This window comes from Aspergillus costaricaensis (genome assembly GCF_003184835.1).
Source record: "Aspergillus costaricaensis CBS 115574 unplaced genomic scaffold BO79scaffold_28, whole genome shotgun sequence".
NCBI lineage: Eukaryota > Fungi > Ascomycota > Eurotiomycetes > Eurotiales > Aspergillaceae > Aspergillus > Aspergillus costaricensis.
Window position 1 is genome coordinate 140,116 of NW_020291828.1, and position 17,713 is coordinate 157,828.

The window sequence follows — 17,713 nt, forward strand, 5'->3', positions numbered from 1 at the left end:
TCGGGTGACCGGTTATACTCAGGAACCTGTAGAGCATGACGGCCTAGGTCGGATGTCGGGTGAGGAACCCGACGCTGTCTCGGAAGGTACCCGAAGATGTACCTCATGTGTAGTCCCCCTGTTGTATGCAGCAAGAGATTTTGAGGGACCCAGTGCATCTTCCTTCATTAGAAGTGCCATGAAGAATAAAATCAAGCAATATGCCATAATCTCACGTAACAACGTTAAGCCACGTAACATCCTGCTACCCAACATACCCAAAGAAACATACCAGTCCACTCATCGATAGCAGAAGAGGAATAACCTCAAACAAAAGTAGCAACGGGCTCCCCCAACACCTCCATCCTCGGCGTAACCCCTAATCCCGGACACGTCGGCGCCGTAAGCACTCCATCATGAACATCAAACGGCCCATCCGCCGTCTTCCCAACACACATAGCCCTACACTCCAAGATACATCTCAAATACTGCTCCGGGATAGTCTGTCCCAGATGCACAATGGCCGCAAACGCCACGTCCGAACCACTCGTATCCTGAACAGACATAGTATACCCCGCCGCAAGACAAATATCCCTAACCCTGCGACCTCTCGTCAACCCACCTGTCTTGGAAATCTTCGGTCCGATCCCGTCAACAGCATCATCCGCAACGAATTGCACAACCGAGCTCTCATTATTCGCCAACTCATCGAAGATAATCGGCACGTCGATCCGACGTCGAAGCGAAATGCTCTCCCTGTACGTAGCGCATGGCGCTTCTAGCACGAAATCCAATCCCCTAGGAAGTAACCTGAACATCCGCAGCGCAGTATCAACAGTCATCCCGCCATTAGCATCGATCAGAAAGAACTCCCCCGGTTTCTTATCAGCCAGAGCAGCTTCCACTCTCGCAGCATTAGCCACAGGGTCCGAGCCAATCTTCACTGAAAAGCCCGTGAATCCCATCGCCCTGGCATCAGCAACATGCTTGCGCGTCCCCTCGGGGTCCGCAACAGGGATCGACTCCAGAACAGGGAGCTTCGTCTCTGTCCGTCCGCCGAGCAATTCACACACCGGCAGTCCGACAGACTTGCCGAAAATGTCCCAGCAGGCAATGTCGATGGCGGATTTGGCGGGCTCGTTGCCTAGCAGGGCAGCGTCCATGGCGTCGTTGAGGCGGTCGACTCGGCGGGGGTCAAGACCGATAAGCTTAGGGGCGATCTCGGCAATGGCGGCGCGAATACCGCCAGCGTGGGACGCGATGTAGTTGTCAAAGGGGGTGCTTTCGCCCCAGCCTTCAAGGCCGGTGTTGGTGGTGATGCGGACGAAGGTGGCGTCGAAGCGGGTGATGGCGCGATTGCCGGAGAGATGGTAGGTCCCGTGGGAGTAGGAAAGGTCGACTTGGAAGACGTCGATTTTGGAGATCTTGAGGTCGGTCATTTTAGTGATGTGCAGTAAAATGGACTTGGATTTTTGACTGTTTGTAGGTAGAGAGTTAGGTTCAAGCGAGCTCTCATAGTAGTAGGTTTATATCTCAGACTCTCGGATACTCGGAAGCTTCGGCTTTGGGATGATTGGGGCTGCTCAAGGATAAAGTCTCTCATGACCTCGGATTCTCTGAGCATCATATTAATAATAGTCACAATATGGACGAACGGGATGATGATACTGCATCCGATCCTGGACCTTCGACACATAGGGAATCCTTCCTTCTACGGCTCACGGTCCGAGCCGACAAGGTCCAGTCGCCCGTCGATCGCCGACCCAGATTTCTAATAGATCACTCACTATCAGGCATCCGAGGGCTACCGAGACCCGGTATTATCTGTACACAGCCGATGGTAAAAGGCGGGATACTTCGATCAGATATAGGCTGAATATGCGCATATTGAGCCATTAATATGGGATGATTCAAATGTGATATAGACCGGGGCATTGACTGCATTTGTAACAGACTGTCTGACACCATGCCCGTCGACGAAAATGCACAATGTTCGACATACACGGGGAGGTGCCTATGCAAAGGAGTCGGATTTACAGTGAAAGGCAATCCAAATGCAGTTTTCTGCTGCTATTGCGGTGATTGTGCTCTCGGAGCTGGGGGGCCTTGTCAGATCGTGCGTATAGACTCTTTCTCTTCTTTCTCCCGGGAAATATTCAGCATCACATGAAATAGACTGATAACATTGTTATGCTGAAGACTGCAACATACTTCACACCGAACTTCACACTTTACGATCCAGAGGGGCTTGCCAAACGCTACATCGTCAATAATACCCTGAGTGGACGCCAGAAAGTCAAATGTTTCTGCAGCGGCTGCGGGTGCACTATATACACAATCCCAGCGACTAATGGGGAAGAGGAGATAGTTGTAAGGACAGCTCTGATCAAAAATGGGTACGTGAGATGACTATTCTTGTCTTTCATGATCGAGCGACATGCGTATTGATGATGATGTTACCAGCCTGGAATTGTTTAAGCCTACGATCGAGTGCTATGTGAGAAACCGACCGAGCTATTTCTCTGCTACCACGACGGGTAAGCAGTATGACCTTATGCCTTGAATGAATGACGAGGTGGTAGAGAATGCGGGGTAGTGGGTAAGGGTCGTCTATATGTTCTACTGGGTCTTCAGTCAGTGCCGTGTCGGTAGTGGGCCGAGCATCAATGGTTTGGTCGACATCCTATATAGCAATCTCAAGGCAGGGTTATTGAAAGAATGGGTTTCATATTTACCACCTTTTTCTATATATCGTGGGGGTTTGAGAGGGGTGGACCTGCCGGCTCCTACACTCAACACTGGGTAAGTGTGAGGGGCAGTCGATACGGCTTAATATTCTAGTGAGTAGCAGCACCAGGACGTAGAAGAAGCACATGATATGATGATATTATTTAAATTTGGCAGATGTTGTTTATGAGCCCTCATAGGCAGAATATATGCAAGCAACACAACCATCGGCATCTCCTAATACAGTAGGCCCGTGATATTACCTTAAAGTACACATTGGAAGACCATGCTTGTCTTTTTATGTTTACTATGAGTGGGGAAGATATCATAATTGCAGTAATCCCCTATCAGCTCAGTTGTTCTGTTCAGCTGAAGTCCGATAAAATGCGCCTGATGGTCTGATCGGACATCATAACCCTAATGTCAATGGGGTACTTGTACTGGTAATGCGGGGAGGCTACTATCCTGCCACCTGGCAGCCACACCTAGATAATATGAATCGAGCTACTGCAGATGGCTCAAAGTGGTAATGTTATATGCAAGACAACTGATATCCTCCTAGTAAATGTCCTCCGAGCCAGTCGAAAAATGCCACAACCATCCTACATATGTACTGTCGTACGCAATACCTAAGAGTGGGGGGTACCAGCTCATTCTGTGGCCTGTACACGGTCCGTGCCGTTTGTCTTATGCGGGATCCATGCACATGGTCAATGACCCCTCACCCTTGACCATGCTAGAAGCCTTGAGAACATACATACACCCAGTATCCAGATCATTTAATATTATAATGTATTAGCTCACTCTCTGGCCTATCAAACCAGTATGATTTCGGACACGAACTCATTTTTCAGTATAAAGCTTTGTAACGTGCTTGTTCGACATGTTCGTTCAGGATATAAGTGATCCACGTTCATCCTAAGCAATTGACGGGCTATCCAGCCAATCTAGTCATGAGACACAGGAACTGCTATCAATTTCAAGCTGTTAGTGTGCGCATACGGTTCCGGTCAATCCTAGTGGTCAATCGCGACGGGTGGTGCATACAAGTGCCAGCTGAGAGGCTAGCATTCCTATAGATGCGTCGCATACCTAGGTACACAAAACAGATTATGCGCGTTGAATCATTGGACTGCCTTACGTCTATACTATTCTATGTAAGCTGTCACATGCGAGCACATTAGGTAGAAGTGCGTCCTATGCCAACTCACTGAGCTTACTATTATGATTAAACAGCACCGATCGCAAGTGACATGGGTGGGAACATCCGAGCTACACAGCCTGAGATACACGGAGATAGAAACAAGACAGAGTAGCGCCGTTTGTTATTGGCCTTGTAGGGTCTCTGGCTTTGCGATCGGCCCTTAAGGCATCCGTACGTGAAACCGTTTCTCGCACGACAGAGTACAAAGTATAATGAAGTGCAGCAAGTGATGCTGCGTTTGTCTTAACTCGAGTTCATTGGGCGACTTGGAGCATCATGGGTCTTTCTCTCTCAGGGCTGCTCTATATACCACAATTGTGTTCTCGCTGTGTATTCTTGCGCCTCCCTTAGTATTGGTGGAAGTAATGGACATGGTTAACATCGCTGGGCAGCTATACACCCAAAGGATGATGCTCGGCGTTATCATTTGTGGAATGCCTCTCGCCTATAAGAAAGAAGCCTGCCAATTGCGTGACTAGGAATCAGTAAATTGGTTCATTCCCTGCGCCATCCTACTTTAGCAGATTGAGCTATAGTTTTGATAAAGTGGGTATACCTGTCATGCATCTCTTGCATCTTCCCTCATTATTCATACACTACGTGCTAATGCCAATGCATTACACGCAAAGTTTTTTATCAGTTATGGTGGACGAAACACAACAAGGCTACTGTTAATGTAGAAGCATGTAATATAAAACCTTCTGCTGTTTAGTGTTAAGTATGCATCTGAATGGGGAAATGAGGTATTTAGTAGTAATTTCCTATCATTGGTCAAAAACGACAGATATCAGAATCGCTATCAAAGAACCAATTATCTGGTGATGGGAGGTATCTGACCGCCGGTAGTAGCCAACTACTCCTAGTACTGGGGACAGTCATTGATACCAATTCTTCCTCGTCCTTTCTGGCTTTTCCGTTTACCTCTCCCTTTCAGGATGTTGGCAAGGCTGTACAGAATATTCCCATGCTAAAGACCACTGGTAGTGTGTATATATACGTCTCTGTTATTGGGCTTTGGGATAATCTCTAATGTAACAAATCCAAAAGGGTAACCATGTAACGGCTGTCTGACCTGGCAGATTGGAGTGAACTAACATCCTATCAACTTGCATGGTAAGTAAACTCGAACTTCGAGATTTGGATAAACGCTGATTGCCCCACTTTGAGGGGCTGTGGAATTCCTGACCGCGAATGTTGACTCACGTTACAGCCGTGGAGCTGAGCACCAGGTTAGGGGCAAAGGAGGGGCGATGATCTAGTGTATATAATATCGCTCCCCTCCCAACCAACTTGAGGTAATGATATAGTTCAATTCACAACCAACACCGTTACTGTGGAACTTTGAAATATTCCTATTGCCCCACAACACAGCTTTAGCAAGATGGTGTCCCTTCTCACCAAATAAGAGCTTGATAAGATCAAGTGCATCCCAAAGCTTCCGAAGGATGGCACTTCCCAGGCGGGCAAGTGGAGCATAGAATGTCAGGAGACAGAGGAGTTGATTGCAACCAGCGACATAATTCATGCTAAAGCTTGGTTCCGATCACCTGTACGTCCTCACTCTAATATGGGTGATTATCACAAAAAGCCGATACTTACTTACGCAGCCGCTCGATTCGAAAGTTATCTGCAAGATCAGAAGTCTCCAGCTGTTTACTCAGTCCCACAATCAAGGCTGGGCCTCATTACCAGATGCGGGAATTTGGACGTGGTTTGAGCTTGCTATCCTGGAGAATTCGATGTCCCCAGGTCCAAGAGTTAAGGATGGAATTGAGCTAGTCTGGACAAGTCATCGTCAGAATTCCTTGTCCAAAAAGCTTCAATGGGTAAGTTTTTTTTTTTTTTTTTTTTTTTTTTTTTTCTTTTCTTTTCTTTTGTGTTTTCTGGTTTCTAACTTCCTTTCATTTGTTGTCCACTTTCTTCTAGCTTACTGTTCTTCTAACAATACTACCTATAGGAGAAAGGCAGGGTTTTTGACCGACAGAGTGATCTTTTGAAACAGCTTGAAGTGAGAGGCTCAGAGACCCTGTTAATTGGGAAACTTCTTACACTACCCTAGGAAGGCAACGTAATCACTGTTCGAATGTGCGCACGCTTCGACCTATGGAAAATCAAAGCTAGTGTTGGATATATGGTGATTGAAATTGGTGATACTGAAGGTGAGATCAAATGTATTAGCCGGTAAATGATACAAACCTAACCGAGTAATGTAGTATGCCAGGAGCCGGTCAACTACGGGCCGGAAATCGGCAAAGTCAAAATAATGGCAGAGGTGGTCCAGGGGTTCAATGAGCTGACAAGTGCAGCATACAAACCTAATCTTCCCGATGGCAACATTCGAGCTGACGCCCTAAGCGATAAGAAGATACCTTTGCGGGTACTTTCACTGGGTATTTCCCATCTCCCAACAGTCTTATTATATACTAATTTGGAAAACTCAGATGGCGGAGGCATGCGCGGACTGTTGTCTCTGCACATTTTAAGGAGAGTCATGGGGCAGGCACACCCAGGGAGAAAGCCTTGCGAAGTTTTTGACATGATCGGCGGAACCAGCACTGGGGGGTAAGTTTTGCTGCCTAAATTTGGGTCATGAGTCCATTGATTGACTGAGTGCCATAGTCTGATAGCTATCATGTTGGGATGTCTGCAGATGACGGTTGACGAATGCATTGACCAATACGAGAAGCTGGGTGACCAGGTGTTCGAATCTGGGTTGTTAGGGAAGACAGCAGATTTTTTTCGGAACAAAACATACTATGATGGCGAAGTGCTGGCGCAGGAGATCAAAAAAATCATCAAGAAGAAGCTTGGCAACGATGACATCAAAATGCGGGACGTGCAAAGTTCTTGTCGGGTGTATGGAGCCCTCCATTTCGAAAATCATCGCAGTCTCTCTAATAAGATTCATCCCAGATTTGTCCTAGCTGTGCGTAAGGATGCAGCCAACAATCGCGCACCAGTATTCCTACGCTCCTACGACAATAAAAATGACCTCACCCTCGTACCGAAAATCAAGCTCTGGGAGGCCGCCCGAGCAACAAGCGCTGCGCCCGCCTATTTCCCTTCAATCGAGATTGACAAATACCACCTCGTGGATGGTGGCCTCGGGGCCAATAATCCTGTTGGATGGTGAGATATATCCCCTTTCCCTCATCATACCATTATACCAATTATAGCCTTTCTAACGTTCCTCGATTGCAGGCTTTGGAGCGAGGTCCTAAGTGTCTTCGGCCCTAATCGCCCCACGTCTTGCTTCCTCAGCATTGGCACAGGAATACCCGCTAATGAACCACTCGTGGACCCAGGCGTTATGGGTAGTCATGCCGTAGAAAAGTCTTTTGCCAGCATCGCTACGAACAGTGAAATTAGTCATATCCTTTTCCGGGTTCTCATTGACGCTTTTGCCCCGAGACCCATGATTCCTAAGTACTGTCGGCTGAACGTTGGTGTGGCAGTGCCTGCATGGGAGGATGAAAAGGGGTGGGGGCTGTGGAAGCGTACGGAGCATCATCTGGACAACTACAAGAGTGTGCCTGATTTGGACGATACAAAGGGAGTGAAAGATTTCGTTGAGATGACCAGAGCTTACATAAGAGAAGATGAGATAAGGAAATCTGTCCAATACTTGACAGCTGTGGTTGAGGCCTAGACAGGCTGCTGTCCAGTATGTTCTATTCTCGGGTTTCCCATTTGAGTATGGATTCTTGCCTTTACCTTACATTGCACTTGTTGCCTATCACGGTTTCAATCAAAGAAGGTCAGAATGAAGCTATATCAGCTACACCTACGTAGCCTACGGAGGATCAGAAGCCATCTTGACACATACTCAATTCTATAGGGGCTGCTTGCTTTTCTCGCTATCTCAGGAATGAAGCTTCAAGGGGTTTCGATTTGATTTAATCCGATCTTAATTAATTTGGTTGTATTCAACGGCCGTCGTTCACCGCCGAAGAATGTAGGGAGCAAAGGCCGCCAGGGGGTAAGTACTGGGTATCTCTGACTACCTTGTAGTTCTAGTTATATGTACATATAGGGGACTTTGGCGCGTTTACATAGCTGCCGTAGTCAAAAGAGAAGAAGGGCCTGTAGTAGTAGATAGAGAGAGAATACCAGCTGCACGGATCCGCTTACACACTCCGTGACCGATTCTCCTGCACTGCATAGTCAAGTAGTAAGATATAAAAAAAGAAAAGGAAAAAGGATAAGGAAAAGAAAGAGAAAGAGAAAAGAAAGAGAAGGAAGGAAGTAAGAACAAATGAAAAGAAGCCATTTCATTTCAGTTCGATAAGATAGAGGGTCTTGTGGGCAACTATCTTCAAAGAAAGCGGTTTGAGATAGCCATAAACACCCTGCTCCGAACCCAGCGAACGAGACAACAAAGGAGATTATTCAATCAAATGTCGAGGCATTCATGTAGGCTAGTCACGTGCTGCACTCGGACCACCCATAAAGCATCTCTTCTAGTTACTTTATTTTACTCTCCTAGATAACTTAATTTAACTTACTCTTTTACTTCCTTTCATTTATTTATTTTTACATTCATTATTACTTTTATTACTACTTCTGTAGAGTACTCCTTAAGAGATTATAAGCCTGGCTTTTATATTATAAAATTATTTAGATTTACTATAGTCAGCTATTTACTACCAGAATTATAACAGATCTTATTAAAATAAGTATAATATTGATCTAATATATTATAAATATTAATAACCCGGTAGACAGCCTCATTAAATTACTAGATTAGAAAAAGTTTTATAATTTCTAGATTTTATTAAAAATAGTTTTATTAACTATCCCCCCACAGCATCCAGGAAATAATACTTAATATATAAAAGATTATCTATCTAGAAAATATTTATAACTTTATTTAATACTTTTCTGTATATTTCTTTGTCTAGGGGGCCGTATCAAGATATTTATATAGATTAATTATATACTGTACTCAGACTATCTATAAAATATCTTTTTTAATTACTTTATTTTGTTCTCCTAGATAGCTTAATTCAACTTACTCTTTTACTTCCGTTCATTCATTTGTTTTCACTTTTATTATTACTTTCATTACTGCTTCCGTAGAGCGCTCCTCAAGATCAAATATAACTGATAATTCGAAGACATGGTTGAATATGCAGTTCTTGAAGTTCTATATGATTAATATATAAAATTTAAGCGTCACGAAAGCGCTGGGGAGTATATTTGCCTACTGCAATGACTTTGCAGTATATCGCCTTCAGGAACTCTTCAAATAGTAAAAGAATATTACCATCCAGACGTAATTTTCTTTTGTGGTTTTATTATTGTATCCTGATACTTGTATTGTCATCATGCTTCTTATTTTACCTTATATCATAGGTTATATCACTTTGTCATTACTGTGTATGTAAGATATGTAAGAGATTCTAGAATATCTTAAGCTATATTTTTATCTTCACTAGCGAAGTACTTATTATAGCTAGGATCTAATCAACTCAGATCAATCTGGTATAAGAATAAGACTTGATTTGATTTTGAATTGAATTGGATTGAGCCCATCATTCTTGACGTTGTTATTGACTGTGCTTGGGATTTCGTACTGACGATGCCTGCACAGTGTGGATTTTACGAGTATATATCACATCATAACGCTAGTAGATGTCGACTTTGATGACTTAACATGTACATTGGCCCGTCTATCACTTGACTAACTCCAGATAATATACTGATTAATTACAGACACATTGGGCCGATCCAACGCATGGTGCGTTATTGAAGTATCTTCGGGGATTATATCTGCTTGTCTCCCAACTCTGCGTCCGCTGGCAAGGACTCTGTTTCCCCGAGCGTTCAGCAGAAAGCTTTCCTCTCAAGGACAGGGGAATTCACGCTATCCTAAACCAGGGAATGGTGGGTTATCAGGTGATTCTAGCAGAGACAGTGTATAAGAGACCAGATGTGGGTGTGGAGTCTGATGGGGATGAGTACCCATTGACAGTGATTAAGGTTAACGGGAGAGTAGAAGGAACTGCATTTCAATAGCGATTGGGGCTTATGTTGAGCGAGATTATTGTCCATCACAAATAGCGCTTCCTCAGTACATTGCTGGACACTCTGTTTCAGCCCTGATAAAAGCAATCCTTGATTTCAATCGTTGAATCTAGAGGGAGTAATAGGTTTATTCACTTCCTGATAACACCTTGTCTTCGCAGGCTGTGTCATCATCAGACTGAGCTGCCTCCTTTCCCGCTTCCGTCCCATCAAGAAATTTTTCATAAGGCAGCAACGCCTGGATTATTCTGTCACGTTTGTCCTGACGTTCAAGAAACGAGTCGCACTTTGTGTGTGCATATAACAAGGCCGTCCGTCCCTCATTATCGCGAACCTTCCAGTCAGCGCCGCGTTCTAAGAGGATAATGACCATCTCGTCGTAGCACGATTGAGCTGCACACATCAAAGCAGTTCTTCCCCAGTCATCCTGAATGTCGAGCTGAGCGCTAAGTTCCAGAAGGGAACGAATGCAATCAGTGCTTCTACTGTAGCTACAGCCATAGATCAGGGCTGTTTTGCCATCCACATCCTGGCGGTTCACGTCTGCGCCCTTTGCTACTAGTTGACGAACGATATTACTCCAAGATTTATCAACAGCATGATATAGCGGGAACCATCCGTCTTTATCTGTGGCTGCCTCGACGTTTGCCCCACTTTGTATCAGCAAAGCCGTTACTGCCTCGTGATTGTATTGTATAGCGAAGAGCAGTGCCGTCTGCCCGTCATTGTCTTCAATGTCCAGATGGGCTCCATCCTGAATTAGTGCATCAACGATCTTGTAGCACCCTTTCCGGGATGCACAAATCAAAGCCGTGGCGCCTGTCTCATTGCGGATATCAATCTGCGGCTTAGCTGCCAGCAAGAGACGGGCTTTTTCCACATCTCTCACAAGAGCTGCACGAATCAAAGCGGTCATACCCTTTCTGCATTGGATGTTTAAATTGGAGCCATTTCGTAGCAGTAGACTCAACGCCTCATCGGAGCCACGTCTGACGGCACAGATCAATGCTGTTTCTCCAAAATTGTCTTGTGAGTCAAGCTGAGGTTTGTAGTTTAAGAGAAGCCGAACTATCGAGTCATGTCTTCCAGCCACGGCCGTTATCAAAGGAGTAGCACCGTTGTTGTCTTTGAGATTAATGTCGACACCGTAGCCCAGGAGTAGCTTCACAAAGCCTTCTCTTTCCCTTCCGGCTGCGTAATGTAAGGGGGTCCGTCCGTACCAATCAACCATGTTTGGATCGGCGCCCTTCTCTAGAAGAGCTTGCCCGACAGCAAGATGACCACCAACAATTGCCATGTGTAACGGTGTACGCCTACCCTGTTGGCAATTCGGCGAGGCTCCTTGGCATAGAAGAGCTTCAACCGAGTCTTGATTACCCATCGGAACTTCGCACATCAATTCACCCTCGGGAGCTTGTGATTTTCTCTTGTTCAGGGCCGACATGCCGATTCTCAAGTATCTTTGCAACATCTGTGTGGCTATTCAATAAAGTCAGTTGCAGCGGCGTCACACCAAACTTGTCCTTTTGGTGCCATAAACGAACATGGTCGTAAAAACACTCGAAGAATTCCTTGCGCCCATATTCTGCGGCCCACGCGAAAACATTCCTTCCCCAGCTATCCTTTGCATTAAGATCGCCGCCGTTCCTGACAAGGTCTTTGGCGATATTGATCAGCCCAAAGTAAGCTGCCAAATGAAGCCCGGTGATGTCTTGTGGTTTTTCCAGCTTCATATCAAAAGAGCGGCTATCCAGGAGGCGCATGTACTGTGTATACAGGGCCACCTTTTCCTTTGACATCAGAAGTGGCAGTAGAAGCTCATCACTTACTGGGTCAAGTCGAGAATGGTAGTCCCAATATTGAGCTGCATAGCGGTAAAAGGGATGCTGTGATACTATGGTTGCGGCGTCCTGACTCAAGTTCCAGTCACAGGACAGATATGTGACGCATGTTTCGGCGATTCTCCGATGAGCATTTGGAAACCATTCTTCCAAACGATTGTTTATAAAGCCCTGCGCAGTATGATGGGCGAGATGGACAACCTCGCTCTCCATGTCCACAGAGACGAACCCCGCGCACACAGAGACTACCAATATGGCATCAACAACGTCTTCCGTATCAAGAGACTGACTGCCCGTTTGTATTGCTAATGCATGTTGCAGTTCACGAATACTCAGAGGCCTTCCGACACATACGATCCATGAAAGGGCATCCAAGGCCAAATTTCTTAGGTTTGGTGATTGATCCTCGATACGCTCCATGGTCTTCTCGTACGCCAATTTCTGAAGTTCTGGATTGTTGGACAGTTCTGCTAATGCCTGGTGCATCTGCTTGGGTGAGACTTGGTCACTCAAGGAATCGAGGCACAGCTTTGCAAAATGAAACCTGCGTTGGTGTTCAGTCAGATAAGCATCAGAAATCAATCCATTCATTGACCAATGGTACTTACATTCCGCTAGCAGCCCGGGGAACATCCGCCAGGATCCTGTCCATCATTACTTGATCCTGCATAATAAAGGACGGCAGGGAACTGATGTTTCCTTGAATATAGCTTCGAACATCTTCATCTGTGGCACGTATCTCCAGAGAAGAACTGCCATCCCTTTCCCTGAATATCTTTTGAATTTCAGGGGCGAAAAGTGAGGTTGCGAGTATATTTAGGCCAGTAGCATCCTGAATTCGAAAAAGCTCCGATAGGAATTTTGTCGGTCCTTTCATAGGACTTTGGAACTCATCCAGCGCGTCGATAACAACGTATACCTGCCTATCACTACTCATAGAACAAAGAATTTTGACCATCTCGCGTGTTGACGGTTGCGTGCCCCTGGTACTATGTCGACCATAAAGTGTCTGCAGTCCCTGCATCAGTTGCCGGTCTTGTTGGGCAAGCTGCTTTAAAATTGACGCAACAATGTTCCTGGTTCTCTGTTGTGATGGAAACCTGAAGCTGAAGCTGAAGGACACATATCCAAGCGCGTGACTCAGATTGTTCTCGTGCCGGTGTGTAGTAATATATTTAATGATGGTAGCTGCCATGACCGTCTTCCCTGCGCCAGGAATGCCTAGACAGAGTAGAGTTTGCCCTTTGGCCTGGTACCAGGACTGGAATTTGTCCGAGTTCAATAACCACTGGCCGGTGCCTGGGTAAATTTCCTCAAAGATAAAACTTTTGTCGATATCGTAGGGAAAGTCATTCAGCCATGCGAGTGTTGTCTCATTATGGTTGTGGGTTATCATATCATCAAGTTTGGCGACTCGTTTTTCTACTTCTCGCAATTCCCACGAAACTGCCCAGTGTGAGCTTATAGTTCTCCGACGATAAGTATACCTTGACATACAGTCTTCGCTAATTTGAGAAGTGATTTCGGTACTGCTAGGCTCCTCAGCTGGCATGACTCGTAAAAGATCTTTGGCATAAGCGGCTGCCGTGACTGCTGCATATCGCTGCCAATTATCGTACTTATGGCCGTCGGAGTAATTGGCAATTCCTTTGATGACGACACATGGAAGGTCATTCATAAGGCCCGCGGCCTCTGTTTCAAAGCAGCACACACCCCAGGCATCTCTCAGATAATTTCGGTACACGACAGACCTCATCATAGCATTGGCCGAGGCGATAATACCATAGTGAACGACAGGTTCATCTGTTTCACGATCAAGGCGCTTTTCCAGCCCTTGAAGCCCATAGTCCCTATAATCCGTTTCCTCACTATGCGGGAGATCTGGCTTGTATAGTCGATCGAGCTCGCGGCCTGGGAAGCGAAAACCCCATGATAGTAATTGGCTGGACTTGTGTCTAATGTCATCAATGAAGGCTGTCATCTTTCCCCGGCCAATGTCATGATCAGACTGCAGCAGCTTCATCGCAGCTAGTAGAAGCTTTGGAGGTTTATTCATGTGCGATCTGATTTCGAACCCATTATCCTTCCAGCGGCCCTTGTCGTACTGCAATACTCCGCCTTGATTATTGTGAGAAGCTGGGAAGAAAACAAGAAGCCAAAAACGAGCACATGGGGACCACAATGGAGCTTACTGTAATTTCCCTTCGGCTCACTAACAACAACATCTCCCAACCTAATGTCATTTAATGGGTCCTTAGGATCCGGTGGTGAAGGCGCCGCTCCGCCTATCCCGACCATCATACCGAATCGGATATTCCGAAATGTTCGAACCATGTTAGCCACAGTATGGGCAATGGCATCTGCACCATACGAGCCCGCTCCCGGAAACGCGATGACCACTTTGTGTTCCCCCATTCGGCCAACGATATAAACATTGTTATCATTCTGCCGTCTAGGCGGCTGTTCATGTTCCTCATCAAGGAAGGCTCGAGAAGCAGTGACCTCGTCTTTGGTAGCGCAGACCCAGCCCACAGTGTAAACGCTAGGATCAAACCTGGGAGGCATAGCTGATCTTGGTCGTGCACCTTGGTCACAAAGAGTGTGGGAAGATATCAATCTATAAAACGCAAGACCTGGTCAAGCTAATAAAAGTTCCAAAACGACACCCGAAGCTGTTATTAGGCATCAGTCTCGCTCATATCGACCCCTTGCGCGTGGGCGCGTACGCCTAGAGGAACAGCCAATCAAGAACTGTGAATGCTAGAACAACACATCGCAGCCTTGTTCTCTGTAGTACTCGCCTCCCCGCCTCGGCGCTACGGCTCACGCTGTCACCCAATCATACCGAATGCCAATCACATTAGTTTATGTGTTGGTGGTGGATGTCAACATTTAGTGGAAAGGAAATCCGAGAGGGCCGAAATAGTCCTAAAGAAGCCATGCCCCGTGAAGTTTCAAACTGTCGGACATCGATGTTGGAAGGGACGAGTGATTCGCACGTTGCCTCCGATACTCGATGCAGGGCTGTCTACCTACAGTATAAGAAATATGGGATGATTGGCGTAGTGCGCTCCTTCCTTGCATGCTACACTAGAGTTTTCAACTACATCGTGCGGGGCCTCACGACATTACAAATAGCGCCAGAGAAAATACTGCCGTTCAATGTAAGGTGGCATCTTCGACTCGCGTGTCCGGTCTATGCTTTGCTACCTCTTGACAGGGTCAATCCATGACCATAGTACATATCTTGAACAAGGTCAAGATAATGAAATCGTCTCTCTCCTCATCTTCGTCTTACCATCACAACCCAGCTTTCCTAACTCCGCTCGATCCAACCATGCAGATCCCACACGCTCATAGTGCCCCTCCCTCCCACCCTGGATTTTCTTCACAAGAAGAACAAAAATCCCAATGTGATCCCACGGCGTGCATAGGGCAATGCTATGTCTTCTCTCGAAGAGCACCAGTCCCGTATATTCCTCCTCTATCACCCCATCCTCGTTTGAACAAGGAGGTGGCCCACAGAACAGCACCGGAGCACGGGAATACCCATCCCCTATAACGATTCTGACTGCGGGAACAGAAGTAGTCCCGGAGGGAATACTCAAGAGCTTTATCTGGAGGCAATGGAGGACGGTACATTCAATCTGCAGAAAGGGCGAGAATTCAGGCAAGATATTCCCCCAAAGAGCGCTGTTGTGGTTGACGAAGAATTCTTCTATTGAGATATCCCCTATGGAGATATGGTCAATACTCTGACGAAGGTTGAAGCAAATCCATATGCGAACAGGCTGATGCCCATCCAGCTCCTGTGGGAGAAGATCATCCTCTGCACAGCCGAATCTCCTGTTCCAGAGAAAGTAGTGATATGAGACCTGACCTATCCAGCCGGCCCAGGACCAGCTGGGGAATTTTTTTCTCCGTATCAAGTGTCCATCTTCGCCATTTGCACTGCAATCATCTTTGCAAGGAGGTTGATAAATAGGCTCCCAGGACAGTGCGCAGACGAAACGGAAATTCGGATCGCGCGCTAGAGTATAGGAAGTCTCTCCGCCAAACAAGAACGGAATACCGTAGAAGGTTGGATGATCGGAGCGAGCGAGGATGCCTCGAAAGGCGTTGATAGCATCGGAATTGTAGGAGAGGCTTCGACTTGAGTAGTTTGATAGGTGTGTACGGAAGGCCCATGGTCGATATGGCCTACTGGAATAGTATGCTGGATGTAGGGGTATATGATAGGTGAACCGAGAAGAATCGAGGATGTCGTCGCGGGCAGGCTTTGTGGCTGTTTGGGCTGTGGCCATGTGTGACAATTCAACAGGGGAGAGCACGGTCGACTCGCAATTTGTAGTCTCTCCGCACATATAGTAAACCTGAAAGTCGGTGAAGAACAGACATCGACGCGAAAGAATTACTTCCTGAAAGGTCCAGCCACGAGATATCCATGGACTAGAGGCTAAAGCACGTCGTATAGAAGGCAGTGTAGATACCAGTCTCAAATCCCTCCCAGAGGCTGTCGGTGAGGTTGCTTGTGGTTGGCGCCGTCGTGGAACCGCACCAACGCCAGGTAACCCAGAAATCGATATATCAGAACCAGCAGCGATTATAGTAGCGTAAGCGCCAGAATATATCAGATCCATGCGAGATATTTGATCGTGCTTTTCTTGTGCGTTGTCCTGGTCAATGCAGTATTTGTCGACCCAGAGATATCTACCTCCGAGGTTGTTGACGACTCTGATGGCATCTTTGATAGTACCGTGCACTTTGTCCGGAAGCACAGTCTCAGACTTTTGTATTCGGACAGCTGATTCCTCCGCGGACAGTGGTCCCCATACGTAGCTGAGCGCGAGATACTCCCAACCTGGCTGAAGTGGGACAATTTGCCGGGTCTGGCAATCGATCACCTTTAGTACAAAAGGCGGAGGAGTAGGTGAGCAAGTACATCGGGGCCCATGATGACCCTGGCAGCTCTCCATCCACTCCTTCAGACGAGTGTAATTGATCTGCTTCGGCAACACTCGGACCCCGTGAGTCCGTAAGTTGGCAACATCAGACCCCTCCACCGGCATAATGACACTTTGTTCCAGATGGCTGCAGATATCATGGATTCTGATTTCACTGGTGACGAAAACATCATCACCGCTTCCCGGAAATACCGCGAGAAACACACTGTTTGACTCGTCACTCATATACTCATCCCCCCTGCGAATTTGCTTGATAATATCTCGTAGCTTAGGTTCTGTTGGCATTTCTGTCGTAACTCCTACTTCTTTTATGAGGCTGCTAAAAGCACGTAAATGATATTGGCTGGTATCCCATGCTGATTGGCGAGCTGATACGTCGAGGTCGAACTTGACTTCGTCGAAGAGATCGCACATTAGACATGGCGTGTTTGGGTCGGAAATGATACTACCCAGTGATATTATTGGTAGACCTTCTAGTCTTGCATCTCGGACATCGTTGCTGAGTTGGAAGATAGCATCGAAGTCAATGGTGCGGCACCTTGCGCAGAGAGGTGCGTCTCGTTCCAGGGCATCCATGGTCTCTTGCAACGATAAGAGGTCTTAATCTAGAGGCTTATGGAGGATGTAGCTCATATTGCACATTCAAGCTGCTACTCACTGGGCATGTAAGCAAGAAATGGTTGCAGTCAGCGATGGGCGTCTAGCTGACATGAGCCCCGCCCTGCAGGATCCGACTCTTGGCCCGAGCTGCGGGTGGAAACAGATCTAAACGTGGGGGCCAGATGCAAATGAATATAGTAGCACTGGGCTGGAAACATCATCTGGCAATATGAGCTATGAATTCCGTCAACCATCTTTGAGTAGGGTGCTTTGGATTCAGTTTGCTCTTAAATATAATCGAGAGCGGATTTATGCTAGCAATGTAACTTTACAACAGGCTTGTTTCATACAGTTCAATGTAAATGGCCCAC

General features: G+C 46.5%; 5 protein-coding genes across 5 annotated transcripts; 2 read left to right on the forward strand and 3 right to left on the reverse strand.

Moving 5' to 3' along the window:
• Positions 1-305: 305 nt before the first annotated feature.
• On the reverse strand, positions 306-1,418 carry BO79DRAFT_220260 (mandelate racemase/muconate lactonizing enzyme family protein; the record flags this gene model as incomplete). Its single annotated transcript, XM_025683485.1, has 1 exon — positions 306-1,418. The coding sequence occupies one exon, from the start codon at positions 1,416-1,418 to the stop codon at positions 306-308; it is 1,113 nt and encodes a 370-aa protein (XP_025536774.1).
• Positions 1,419-1,834: 416 nt separating this feature from the next.
• On the forward strand, positions 1,835-2,542 carry BO79DRAFT_271627 (GFA family protein; the record flags this gene model as incomplete). Its single annotated transcript, XM_025687364.1, has 3 exons — positions 1,835-2,095; positions 2,179-2,375; positions 2,443-2,542. The coding sequence occupies exons 1-3, from the start codon at positions 1,946-1,948 to the stop codon at positions 2,540-2,542; spliced, it is 447 nt and encodes a 148-aa protein (XP_025536775.1). The 5' UTR covers positions 1,835-1,945.
• Positions 2,543-5,433: 2,891 nt separating this feature from the next.
• Positions 5,434-7,559, forward strand: BO79DRAFT_271632 (FabD/lysophospholipase-like protein; the record flags this gene model as incomplete). Its single annotated transcript, XM_025687365.1, has 7 exons — positions 5,434-5,736; positions 5,970-6,069; positions 6,124-6,300; positions 6,352-6,472; positions 6,530-6,766; positions 6,824-7,039; positions 7,112-7,559. The coding sequence occupies 7 exons, from the start codon at positions 5,434-5,436 to the stop codon at positions 7,557-7,559; spliced, it is 1,602 nt and encodes a 533-aa protein (XP_025536776.1).
• A 5,924-nt stretch (positions 7,560-13,483) lies between these two features.
• Positions 13,484-14,343, reverse strand: BO79DRAFT_178326 (uncharacterized protein; the record flags this gene model as incomplete). Its single annotated transcript, XM_025679976.1, has 2 exons — positions 13,484-13,914; positions 13,992-14,343. Coding segments are annotated over 2 exons (783 nt in total), but the record flags the coding sequence as incomplete, so codon positions are not given.
• Positions 14,344-15,035: 692 nt separating this feature from the next.
• BO79DRAFT_289471 (HET domain-containing protein) lies at positions 15,036-17,318 on the reverse strand (the record flags this gene model as incomplete). The annotated part of the gene is made up of 1 exon (XM_025688784.1): positions 15,036-17,318. One exon carries the CDS (start codon positions 17,316-17,318, stop codon positions 15,036-15,038), a length of 2,283 nt encoding a protein of 760 aa, XP_025536778.1.
• Positions 17,319-17,713: the final 395 nt, after the last annotated feature.